This window comes from Lissotriton vulgaris, unplaced genomic scaffold (genome assembly GCF_964263255.1).
Source record: "Lissotriton vulgaris unplaced genomic scaffold, aLisVul1.2 SCAFFOLD_772, whole genome shotgun sequence".
NCBI classification, from domain to species: domain Eukaryota; kingdom Metazoa; phylum Chordata; class Amphibia; order Caudata; family Salamandridae; genus Lissotriton; species Lissotriton vulgaris.
The window spans coordinates 631,134-644,753 of NW_028247866.1; the positions used below are offsets into that span (position 1 = coordinate 631,134).

The 13,620-nt window shown below is 45.2% G+C and overlaps 1 protein-coding gene across 1 annotated transcript in view; it reads right to left on the minus strand.

Annotated features, from left to right (window-relative positions):
• CEP85L (centrosomal protein 85L) overlaps positions 1 to 13,620 on the minus strand; it is a 351,940-nt gene that overhangs the window by 73,491 nt on the left and 264,829 nt on the right. The window contains exons 6-7 of the mRNA XM_086949826.1: positions 6,177 to 6,329; positions 4,652 to 4,806 (exon numbers count right to left, since the gene is read on the minus strand). Of these exons, the coding sequence (XP_086805952.1) occupies positions 4,652 to 4,806; positions 6,177 to 6,329 (308 nt within the window). The remainder of the gene's footprint in view (positions 1 to 4,651; positions 4,807 to 6,176; positions 6,330 to 13,620) is intronic.

Sequence of the window (13,620 nt, forward strand, 5' to 3'; positions counted from 1 at the left end):
TCCCCATGTGGCCGCCCTATCATAGAAGTGATGCATCGGTCACCACTGTGAACTCTGGTTGAGGAAGGGAAAGGGATCTGCTGTCGACCAAATCCTGGTTTGTGAGCCACCACTGCAGTTGGCGTGCAGTGCCCCCCGAGATCTGGATGCAATCAGACAGATTCCCCATATGCTGTGCCCACTGGAACTTCAGGTCCCACTGCAGAGCCCGCATATGCCATCTGACATGATCCACCTGCAGGAGGCCATTGGCCCAGTAGCTGGAGGGTCATCCTGACCGAAACCTGGGATAGAGGTTGAAAGACCGGAATCATAGCCCGAATATCCCGGACTTGCTGTTCGGGAGGAGAGACCTGAAACTGCGTTGTGTCCAGAACCGCTCCGATAAAGAGGAGCTTCTGAGTGGAAGTCAGGTGTGACTTCGGTACATTGATGGAGAACCCCAGCGAATGCAGGAGGTGTGCCGTAGTCTGGAGGTGGGAGACGACTGCCTGGGGCAAGCGCGCCTTCAACAACCAGTCGTCGAGATAGGGAAAGACTGGAACCCCTGATCTATGTAGATGAGCTGTGACCACTGCCATCACTTTCATGAACACACAAGGGGCACTGGTAAGGCCAATGGAGAGAACAATAAACTGAAAGTGCTCGTGTCCTACCGTGAACCGCAGGTAACGCCGGTGAGCTGGCAGGAAGGGGATGTGAAAATAAGCGTCCTGAAAGTCCAACGCTACCATCCAGTCTCCAGGGTTGAGGAACTGAGCCAGGGTCAACATTTTGAACTTCTCCTTCCGGAGGAAGCGGTTGACGTTCCGGAGATCCAAGATAGGACGCATGCCCTTGTCCTTTTTGGGCTATAGAAAGTAGTAGGAATAGTAACCACGACCTACTTCTGGGGCAGGACCTCGTTCGACGGCGCCCTTGGCCAAGAGAGCCATAACTTCTTATTGGAGAAGGGCCAGATGATCCCCCAACATTTGATGGTACTGAGGTGGCATGGCTGGGGGGGGATGTTGTCTCTAAGGGGAGGGAGTAGCCCCTTCGGACTATCTGTAAAACCCACCTGTCTGACGTGATGGTACACCAGTGGGGGAGATCATGGTGAATTCTGCCAACCACTGGCGTATGATGGGCCTGAAAGGTCGGACTAGGAGGGTTTGGAGGCTGCTGCACAGGGGGCGGGTGGACTGGCCCGCACGCTTGCCTCCAAAACCACGGCGGTGATTCCCACGTGCCCAGCGGCGATGGGGCTGAACCGCTTGCATCGACCTGTGGCCCAGGAAGGAACGTGGTGGGGCACCCCTTCCCTAGCTACGAAAGGGACAAAAAACAGACAATGCAGGGAGTGTGGTGGAGAGGCCCAAGGACTTGACTGTAGTCCGAGAGTCCTCGGAACGCTCTAGTGCACTGTCTGCCTTGTCGCCGAACAGGCGCCGGCCAGCAAATGGTTTGTCCATCAGGGTGTTCTGGACATCCCCAGAGAAACCAGTCAACGTCAGCCAGGAATAGCATCGAAGGGCTACCGACGTTGAAATCGTCCTACCCAGGAAGTCGGCAGTGTCCAGTCCACAGCGGATGGTTAACTTAGCTGTTTCTCTACTCTCGGAAACTGCACGGGAGAGGCAGCACTTGCCCCATAGCATCCCACACAGAGTGGGAATAACGACCAAACAGACACGCTGTGTCTACCGACCGCTGTCCCAAGCTGGTGGAAGAAAACATCGTATTCCCAAGTTGGTCCAGCTTTTTGGATTCCCTATCAGGTGGAGTGTTAGGGAAGGCGCCTTTGGATGTAGAGGCTTGAACCACCAAGCTCTCAGAGTGGTGTTAGGAGAGGAAAGTGGGGTCGCCCAGAGCCGTGCAGTGGCGTCGGCAATTATCCTATCCACAGGAGCCCCTGTTTTGGGCCTGGACCTGGTGCCCAAAAGGATGTCTGTTAGGGCTTCATTGAACGGCAGCAGGAGCTCCGAAGAGCTCGCTGCCGGATGAAGCACCTCTGTAAGGAGGTTAGTCCAGATTGCCACCGTAGGTAGTTTGAGGTGGAGCGCCTCAGCCGCCCTACGCAACACCACTCCATAGCCACGGTAGGAGGAGACAACATGCCTAGTTCTGGGGAGGTATCTAGACCACTGGCATCCCCCAGTTCCTCTCTTTAGTCTAGATCATACTCCAACAGGTCTGTTAGAGGGTCAACAGACCTCTCCCAGTCTTCCTCACCCTGCTCTGGCTGCCAATCTGGCTGAAAAGTGGCCAGGGTGGAACACAGGCACAAAAGTACCCATCGACGCCTGTCCGGCTCAGTTTTCACATTGAGGCGGAAGCCGGGGTTGCCGCCGGCTGGGAGTCCAGCCGGCATCGTTGCGGACATAGTGCAGGTGGAAGCGGCACCGGTGGAGGTATAACGAGGTCGACTGGCACCAATCCGGATTCAGGCCTGGATCCAAGGGGGCCCTGCGGTGCCGAAGCCGCTGAAGGCCTAGGGCACCCAGTCTAGACCACGGGCCCGAATGTGTGCCAGTGGAGTCGGGCTGCCCCAACATGGCATGCATTGCTTCATAAAATTGACGAAGCTGGGCAGAGGTCGCTCATGGTCCCGGGAAGGCCGGAGTCGACCCTGTAGGCTCCGCATGCGGAGCCGCAGGAGGGGCATCACCCGCACCCTTTGTCGCATCGACCGCCGGACGAGGGGAAGTCAAAGTGCGACGATGCTTCTTCGACTTCTTCTCATGCTTCGACTTACCTGACCCATAGTGCGAAGACTTGGAAAAGGGATAATGATGACTCTGCGATCGGTCCCTCGACCTCCCATGCGACCAGGACCTCTAGCTACTGCTAATCTTTCAATGTGGAAACAGTGATATCTATCCCTTCAACTTCTTCCTGGCCATCTGTTTCACTTATTCTGTTTTTGTATAATGGCAAGAAACATGAATCTTTAGCCGTGTGGCAAATACAAAGCAGAGTGGAATAACCCTTTGTTTTTGGACACTGCATGCAGTGTTCAACAGTGGTATTGTTGCAAAATAGATCACTTGTAGGTAGGCACAGTGCAGTTTTGCACAGAGGAGACTGGGGCACCGGGATCTGGCAAAGAAATACTGTTTAATTCAGAAACAATTAAGTGCCTATCCCAAACTCTAGCTATATATCAACAAAGGAGATCAGGCCTTTTGGTCAAAGATTGAGGTCTCTAGACATGCCCTCTGAACATTGGCATTGCAGATCAAATTTTAATGTGACAAACTTTCCGTCTAAAGGTTGCAAAGTGCTACTGTCATTTGAAGTAGCAGGGCAGCAGGAATGCTGTGAGTGATCCCAGGGAGACCGGTTAATTTAACAGTAAGGCTTGCTTGACCCCTAACAATCAGTAAGTGGCCATACATGAATCCTACCAGATTAAAAGTGGTTATTGCGTGCTCTTTGCAAGCACAAACAAGCACAATTCAACCTGCAAAGAAGAAAAAAGAGGTGAGATGCCCACACGTGCTGATTCACAACAGATGCACCGCCAACATAATGAAAACTGCAATGTGAAATGTGTTTTTCATTAATTGCAGCAAGATCTTTCAAGAGTAAAGCCTGCTTTCAGTTCAAGCCCCAAGCAGACTTCCAGGTATTGTGCCAATAAACCCTTTCACAAACGCAGACCCAAATCTCCAGTTTTTGCGCTACTGGACAGAACTGGAGTGTATAGCACATCATTTCAGTTTTAAAGTTTTACAAAAACTCCTTCTGCTTCTTCACATTCTCACTTTATACCAAATACAACATGTTACATTAGTTGCCTAGGGAAAGATGTATATTTCAGGGGGTTGAGATCCATTCCTGATGCATCAACATCAAGGTTCAACTTCATGTGTCAACAAATTTCAATAAGGAATCAAGGGCTTCTCAGTATATTCACTTTTCCTAGCTCAGTTTTCTCACTAAGCTAAGCTGCCTCCAAATTTACTGCACCATCGATTGGTGATCTGACGTGGGAAAGCTGGAAAATGATAATGTTGGCTGCACTTGAAAGATATGCAGTTATAGTATAGCATTAATGAACGTTACAGAGGGCATTATCATGAGATAATTGCTTGAAACCTAACTTATCCTGAGCCAACTCTCAATGACAAACACTTCTACAACATTTATTTGTGCAATTAGACATGATTGCTGTGAGTACTAGTGCTTTAGAAAATAGCTTAAAAGGGTTTGGCATAACTTGCATGAACTGAGTGCTTTTGAGTAATTACTCGCTAAGCAGTTGAGTGGACTTGTAATGAATACCTTGAGAAGAGCGAAGAGGCAGCAGAAAATGGTGTAAGCATTCACTTAGGACTGGCTGGTGGAATACTATCACATCAGAGGCTTCAGAGTTGTAGAAGTCGAGCCGTTATCATTTTTGTCAATTATAAAGCGAAAATCATAAGTTAAAGCCTTAATTGACAGTATTGTGATTGGTCAATCCATAAACTTTAGGAAATCAAGGATTCACATTAAGAAGGTTGGGTTGGACAAGTGTCCTCTATTGCTGATACCTAACTGGAAAAAAATGAGTAGGGATGGATTTGGGTTGGATTTTCTTCTCTTCCGACCCATGCCACAGGACACATGTGAAATATGTACAAGAAGCTCAGATCTTTAGTCCTAGGCCAAAAGTAATCCATACCTTTGAACAGAGGTGACCAATTCCTTCTCCCTCTTCTTCTGACACTCCACTTGCACCTCCTTCTCTCTGCACTTTGCATGTGAGTCGGCAAGCGATGCTTCCAAGCTGGCCACAGTTTCTTGCAGCTGCTTGTTCTTCTCTTCTAGAGCCTGCAACTAAAGTGGAAACAAGTATGTTTACTATCCAAAAGAGGAGCATATATTCGACTTTGCTAACTAAAATTGTTTTTAAGAATTCTAGCATTATTTAATTCATCTACATAGCTTCTCTAAACATTTTAAGCTGACTGAGTCTGTGCCACGTTCTGCTTAAAATGGCATGCCTTACTGGAGTGATACCCTTTTTACATTGGTGGTAGAGGTATCAGTAACAATAGGCAATATCAAGGAAATATAGCATAATTTTATTGAACAACATATTTATCACAAAAAAGAAATTCAAGGAACACCATAAAATAGTGAATTGGTTCAATATCGGGATCTCAATGCGGAACTTTAAATATGGCACTTTACTGCAGTTTCTTCGCCAATCTGATGCCTATCACTGACCTGGTTTTTGAGATTGTTCGTCTTTCAAAAAACATTCTCTTACTGATGTGCTTGTCCGAACAAGTTAGATCAAATCAAACAAAATTGAACAGGATTATTTTGGTAATTTTGAATGAATTTCTATTCAATTTCACCAATAAGCCTTGGGTTAGTAAGATGTTTCAGCTTTCAAAAAATGATAATTTGCCATGAGTGCCCCAGCTTATGCCTCAAGCGAATTAAATTTTGCCCCACAGATAAGCCCATAGATTTACTTAATAGAATTATTCTTATTTATTTGTATGTATTTTATTTTGTTTATTTGTTTGATTAATTAAAATCTTACAAAGTAATAGAATTACTCTACATGGACCAGCGATATTGTGAGCACAATGCCACTAAATCATCAGCTACTTTGTCACCTTTTCCCACCACAGAATTAGTACATTGCTATGAGGCATTTATGTAGAAAGCATGTTCTCCAAAGAGGTTTCCGATGACAAATTCTCCTTTTTACTCCATCCATTGGCAGGTCGAGTGGAATCCCTAGTAGGTTTTGAACCTGTGACAATAGACTGACGTCCAGATTGCTCAGGGAAATGCACGGTCCACTGGCACACCAGACGCAGCCATAAAACAATGCTCATGTCAGGTCTATGCCTCTACATGCGCAGGTAAGGAAGTGGTTACTCCACCTGCCTAGCACAGGTCTATCTGCACTGGTGTGAAGGAGGTGTATTGTACTGGAGTGAAAGTCGAGCTCAAAGACTGACCAGAGATGGAAGTACTGACATTACTTCCATGTGTTGTTTGAGCTAACAATTTCAGTGAAATGAGCTGCAAGAAAAAAAAAACCTCCACGGCCATGTGAAATAAAACATACCTTGCCAGTGGTCATCCATACAACACACTTCTCGTTTGCCTTTATCATGGGTTTTCACCGAAGTGTAAGTACTGGGACTGTTGCAGAAAAATACACCCAGGAGGAAAATACCTACCTGTAGGCCCTGCTTCTGCACATCATCCAGTGATGGAAGGTCAGCAAGGTATTTTTCCAGTGTTTCAACACGATTTTGCTTTTCGCGGTTTTGCTCAGCTTCTTTCTGACATTTCCTCCGGAGGCTGCTAATGTATTTGTCTCTGGTTTTGATCTAATAAGTGAGGAACGTCAGTATATTAGATGATCATTACTATGGGAAGTGATTGCATGAATAGTTTCAACATGTTTCACATTGACAGCAAAAAGAATATGCCACTTACCAAATTGTGTACATTTACCTGTAAACGATGAAAGTGTAACCAAAATAAGCAACGCTAAAAAGCATACACAATCCCTTCCCATGCCTAAGCTTTCTGATGCCAGGCCAAAGACATTTAAACAGAAATCCGCTTACATTTTTTTTTTAAGTAAGATGACTCGACAAGGTAAATTTCAAGCCAAGGAAGGTGGTTGTGTAACTATGGACGCACTTAAGTAATACCTTCCTAGGAGAACCACCTACAGTGTATTCCTTCAATCCACTCATTCATTCTCCTAAGGTCCACACAATCAGAATGGAATACCCAACAGTACCACATCAGACTAGGCTGGATATCTTTAGATGCCCCTGACAGACAGATGCTGCAAGGCAGCCTAATGAAACTGGATCTCAAGCTGAGAAGATCTAGCAAGCAAAACAATTCGAAGAAGAGTTCTGGAGATGTGACTTTTTCCCCCTTGAATAAATCTGATTGGCATAGGTAACGCCATCACCTGAAAATAGTAAGGTCGATGAGTGAGGTATTAATTGTATTGTGTTCTGAGCCCTAATCAAATCAGTATCAAAGTGTTTCATGGGTTAATATTAATATAATGTCAGAATCAGGATCTGACAACTTACACACATTTTAGTCTTAAAGACATTAAACCCCCAACCCGGAGACATTCAGCCAGTCAGAAGGCGTAGGCTACAGTCAATAATGACCTTTATGTACTCTGTGAACGCCTGATCGTGTATGGTAAGTGGGCTAGGAGAGCACATCTCTTCATATTGCTGCTTTTTTCCCCCTTCTGTAGCCCAGCTCTCTAGGGGGCTAATGCCAGCCTGAGCGTGGCGACGAGAAGAAATGGGAAGGAAAGCAAGCATGAGTGAGGTTGAAGGAAGCAGCAGAGGAGAGAACAGGCTGCATGGGGATAACAAACAGGATAGAAGTATAAAACATGTTGGAAGTACTAGGAAGGGTATAAAAAAAAGAGGGTGGCAAGGCAGAATGCGAAGAAAAAGATAAATGGGGAGAGCTATCAGGTAGTATAGTTATTGTCATAATGCACACTGGTGTAGGACAATAGCAGCAGTAACGTACCTTTCTACCTCCTAATGAACATTTGTCTGAAGCCTGGAATAGCACGACAGGCAATACAAATCTCTGGTCTGCTTCAGTTTATTGGCAGAAATGGGTCTTGGAAAGCATCCACAAAACCATGTTCAAGTCCAAAAAAGCATTTGTAATGCAATCAGACTCGCCTTTGGGACCTTATATGTATTTAGCTGTGCAGTACATTAGCCTGGGTGCTGAAACATCTTATGTCCTTTAACATCGAGGAAAAGTAATCACCAAACTACGTGACACGCCAGGTATGGGAACACATGGAAAGAAATATTGCCTTTCAGCGGGAAATGATATAGCCCAAAGCTCTGTTTTTAATATAAAATCAGGGTCTTCGGTAGTCATATCAGTGAAAATACAAGATTTAAAAAAATATATTATTGTCTACGGGTGCTCGTGGAAGACAATTTCTATGGACTGGAATCTAGAGAATGCTAAAGTGATTCTGGTATTTTACTGACCTCTACTGGTCGTTTTCTATCAAGACAGTTAAATAGAGGCAGTTGAACTGGAAAAAAAAACCCTAAGCGGAAGCAGACAAGTCCTAGGGCTGATCTCCAGAGACCACAAAGTACATACACATACAAGTATATACTAAGGTATGTACAAGAGGTCTCGAATGCTCGACCTAAAAAGGATGTGGAATTTCATGTCAGGCCTAGGAGTAATATACAAAGTACATTTTTTCCCCCACCCCTGCAAGCAAACAAATATGCACTTGTGCGCAGCTATCCCAAGCAGTACATAACATCAAGGATTTATTTTGAATTCCAAAAAGCTAGTGTGCTTGGCTATTCCTGGCGATCAACTTGTGCAAGATGTCTTAAAAGCCCATATCATGCTCATCATTAATTTAGAACAGGGTTCTCCAAAGTCGGTCCTGGAGGGCCAGATCTTTAGCATATCCCTATTTAGATAAATGTAGTTATCTTAAATATTTGGCATGGATCCGGACCTCCAGGAGGTACTCTGGAGAACCCTGATTTAGAATAGATGTAACCAGAATGAAGCCAGGTGTGGATGTTCGCTGATAGCCTGTATAAGGTGCTGGCCACAGAAGTCCTGCTGCTCCCGATGACGATCTCACATTCAGGCTTAGCAGAAACATCTGCTTTTTATGTTCCATACCTTGGGTTGGAGTGTGTGCAATCCTAGCCATACTTTTTCTAGTGTTTGAATGGCTCTGTTGACCGAGTCCGAGTTGCCATTTGTATTTGCACTGTGGCACCTATGAAGCAGTGACATCGCTCTACAGCTGCAATCATGGTGCCGTTGCTTTCCAGTGCGTGCCCACAGCTCCCCACAGGTGTCCACTTCTAGGATTAACATCATCCGCATTTTTAGTGGTACACAAGAGTTCTTTACAGCTCAAATGGGAAACAAGAGATTTTGTACTGGAAATGATATGTTGTCCATATTTGTAAAATTGTCAAGGCTTAGTATGGCATTGCACAAAGTCTATGAGGTATGCTGCGTTGGGGGAGGTCACCAACACATTAAATTAGCCTTTGCAGTCTTTCACTCGTTCACTCTCTCCAGCCCCCACGCCTGCATATGGGTGGTATTGCCCTTCGATTCCCATGGGTATTATTGTGATGCATGTAAAGTAGTTTTCCACCACTTGCCAAAAAACTACAGTTTTGCCTCCACATAATTTTTTTAATTCTTCATACAAAGTTGTTTTTGAAAACAAACTTCAGATCTTGTGAGAAAACAAGCTATTAAGCCAACCCAAAGGGATTTAATCTGGGATTTCCACAGCACCATACCGGCTTGTTCTCTAACAAAATTGAAAATTCCTCTGATAAGCCAAGAAGTCGAAAGGATTTGTTACCAGCAATACTGATGAAGTTACTGTGTGTGGCTCTGCAAGAAAGACACAGTGTAGAGACTAAATAAGTATTCTAGAACTAGTGGCCAGAGAGCCCTGCAGAGGCATGTTGTTCCTTATTTCTCTAGTGTTCGTACTGTTTTATGAGAAAATGAATAAAGACACCAATGAGTCTGCAAAAAAAGTAGATTTTAAGGGGCAGCCTAGGAGAAATAACATATGATTTAATTAGTACTTTTATTAATTGGTACATATTGATTTCCTACAGCTAAAAGTCCCCAAGGCTTCATTCAGGATACTTGCCTCTGATGAATGATTTTCGAACTATCTGATAGAAAATGGATACGCGATTGAAGCAGCAAACCCGATGCAGGGTGTGTGAGAAAAGAGCACTATGTTTGCCTATAATGCATAGGATAAGAAGGATTTTCATAGTCAAAGTTTCTGCTGTGAATACAAAAAAAAAGTAAAGAGTGTGCAGGGGCTAAGGCTATCTGTCTATTAAGTAACGCTGGTTTCGTGGGAAAATGTTTTACCCAGAGACAGCCTAGCCCTGAGAGAGTTCTCTCCATCTGTTTATGCTCAAGGACAATAAATCTGAGGAAATTATCATTCTACTCTCAGAATACATTGGAACAGGAGGCCTGCTGGGACTCGAAAGCTGTGCCCTTGATTTACCAACTGGTACTTTAAAGGTGGGCGATCCTAAAAAATAGCAGAGAGCGCCGATCCGGGAGTCTGGCTCGTACCTTAGAGCCCTGAAAATATTGCTTAGTTGAATCCTACAACAAACATCACCTGAAATATGGAAAAGTCTCTTCAAAATTCATAAAAGTGTACTTCTTACGTCACAATATAGCATAGCCCTGAGAAGTGCTTAATTAAAAGTCATAGTTTTTAAACCTGAATTATCAGTGAACTAAGGGGCAACTCAGTTGCCATGTAAACCCTGTACGGGGTCCATATTATAGAGTAACATTGTAGTCTATTAAATGAAACACCATATATAGGTTTATGTGTAAATGGTATTCAGACTCACGTTTGAACGTTCTTTCATGCGCGATAATGAAGAGAAAGTTTTGGTGAAATAAAATATTTGTCTAAAATTGCACAATTTACACAATTTAAGTAAGGAAGCCGCAATTTTACCAGGTTTTACTTTGTACAAATCAGCCAATATGAGTATCTGTATTTCCTTGCGTTAACGCTTTGTTTTTACCTCTTTTTGCAGTTTTTATATAGCGCAATCTCGACCTGAAGACACTGGAGCGCTTTACCTGAGCACCAGCTATTATATTACATGAGGTCATCATGCTTATAGGGATGGGGGGGATGGGGGGGTTGGGGGGGGGCTTGGGGGCTGATAAAGTGGGTTGCCAGAATCACACGATGTTGAGCCCATACTAGAACCGGGTTCCTCAGTTCGAAAGTTGGCAGCTCTTGCCCTGACCCCCACATCCAGATTACAGGTAGAAGCAGTGGTTAATTTGTAACAAAGTAAGTCTCAGGGCTCTTGTCAAGGGAAGCCTGCATCAGCCCATTTCTCCCGTTAGCACTGCCTAAAACAGAACCAACTACTAACGGTGAAAGTGGGGAGATGATGCAACATGATGGCCAGAGCTGCCGACTTCGGAGCTGGGGAACCAGATTTGAATCTCGCTGTAGCTCAATATCCTGTGATTCTGGGCAAATCACCTAATCTCCCTGCGCCTACCATAAATGAATGTGTCCTTAACTAGGGCTGATGAAAAGCTGTCCTTTAAAAGTTCACAAGCCCACAGATGGGCCTCGTCTGGTAGTGTCCGTTTTAAATCCTTTGCTGGTTTCAGCATGAAAGCATGAATAAACTACGTCTCCCATAATGCTCCACTGTGCCATATGACCTCCGATCCAGGGGGGTGTGGAAATATGCATTTAACAGGAAGTGGGAGGCGTGTACGTACTTGTTCCATTCAGCCTCTGAGGAAGAAGGAAACCCCTTCGAAACGCGTCAGGCGATGAAGAATGGAGTAACTGAAACCCATATCGTGTGGCAGTGGATATTTGTGCCTGAATAAAGCCTCACCAAGGAACACTGGTTTTGGGTGCTGCTTTTTGCGAGGGCAAACTTTGGAGCGTTGGTATATACTCCTTCGGGAGTTTGATTCGAGCGCGGTATAAACTCAAATAAGAACAATTGTTACTTACCTGTAAACAGGTGGTTCTCCAGTATTGGTGTCTTTCATAGATTCACATGCTTGAATATTCCCCGTCGTCGGAGTGGGAGTCCCACGGTAAATAAAATAGCAATAAATGCTAAATATATATAATATATAATAAATATGTATATACATAATAAGGAAAAACCCAAAAAATGCATACAATAACCATTTGGCATCTAACCAAGAGTTTCCACATAGGAATGCATGGGGAAGAAGAAATTCCAATGCAGCCTATCCTTGTCATTATGTTAGTCCAAACTGCAGCCAATCAGGCGCCAGCAGCCCTCTAGAACCTTCTCCTCAGAGCTCAAGCCCTCAGATTTTCGTAGCACAAGAGTGACCACAGAGTCTATGAGGAGAAGCGAGCCTCTGAGGGGAGGATGGGAGGGTCGCATGTGAATCTATGAAAGACACCAATACTGGAGAACCACCTGTTTACAGGTAAGTAACAATTGTTCTTCTCCAGTATTGGGGTGTCTTTCATAGATTCACATGCTTGAATATAGAATAGTAAGCAGTCCGTATCCGAACACAAAGTTTCCAGGATGCAATGTATACACAAACGGTTGGAATCAACAGGTGTAAACCATGCCATAGAAGTTACAAAACTATATGTATACATAGAGAAGACATGCATAAGACTGGAAACCATAGGAGGAGGGTAGAACAGAGGCTCACCTTATTGAAAAAGATTACGGAGCACAGCTTGTCCCACTGCGGTATCCCCTTCAGCCATGGCACCCAGATTGTAGTGCTTCGTGAACGTGTGCCTGCTGGACCACGTGGCTGCTCTGCAAATCTGATGCAATGGAACTCCGGCAAAGAGTGCAGTCGAAGAGGCCACAGACCTGGTAGAGTGGGCTCTTACTGTAGACTGTAAAGGCTTTCCCGCTTTCTGATGGCAGAAAGCAATCGCCGAAGCCACCCAGCGGGCTACTGTAGGTTTGGTGACTGGTCGCCCTTTTTGAAAACGGCCATAGGCCACGAAGAGCTGATCCGATTTTCGGAACTGGGCTGTTCTGCTGATGTAGAACTTTAAACATCTTTTAATGTCCAAAGAGTGCAGGCGTTGTTCCGCAGGTGATTGCGGATTGGCAAAGAAAGACTTCAGTATAACAGGTTCATTAATATGGAAGTCTGACGGCACTTTTGGAAGGAAAGTAGGGTTAGTGCGTAAAAGCACAGAATCCGGTTTGAACTGTAGAAATGGTTGTTTAATCGTGAAAGCATGCATATCACTCACTCGACGTGAGGACGTCAGAGCAAGTAAAAGCGCAACCTTCCAGGTGACATACTTGAGGTCTGCACTATGGATTGGTTCAAACGGAGCAGTCATTAATTGTGACAGGACAATGTTGAGGCGCCACTCTGGAGGAGGACGCCGAACTGGAGGAAAAGTCCGAAGAAGTCCTTTGAAGAATTGACGTATCAATCTGGATGAGCATAAGGAGGCGGAGCCATCATGGCGGAAGCGTGATATTGCCGCCAGAAAAACTCTTAAAGTAGCATGTGACAAACCCGACTGAGCCAGATGGAGAAAGAAAGGGAGGAGCTCAGCGGGCGTGGCACGCAAAGGATGTACTCCGGCGTCTGCACACCAGTGGCAAAAGCGTTTCCATTTCAACTTATAGGTTTTTATAGTTGATGGAGCCCTGGCCTGAGCGAGGATGTTACGACACTCCTGAGGGATGCTTAGATGTGCAAATTCACAGTGCTCAGGTTCCAGGCTGACAAGCTCAGGGAAGAGGGGTCCGGATGGTAGATTTGACCCCTGTTCATGGAGAGAAGATCCATTCGAGGATGAAGAAGAATGGGTTTGCATTGAGACAGGAGTAGCAGCTCCGAGAACCACGCCTGTCGCGGCCACCTGGGAGCAATCAGAAGGATGTGGCAGGGTTCTCTCCGCATCTTCCAAAGTACTCGAGGCACTAGAGGGATCGGAGGAAAAGCGTAGGCGAAGAGATTCGACCAATCCATCAAAAGGGCATTGCCTTGGGACCCTTTGTGGGGATGCCAGCTTGCGTAAGCGGGGCATTTGCGGTT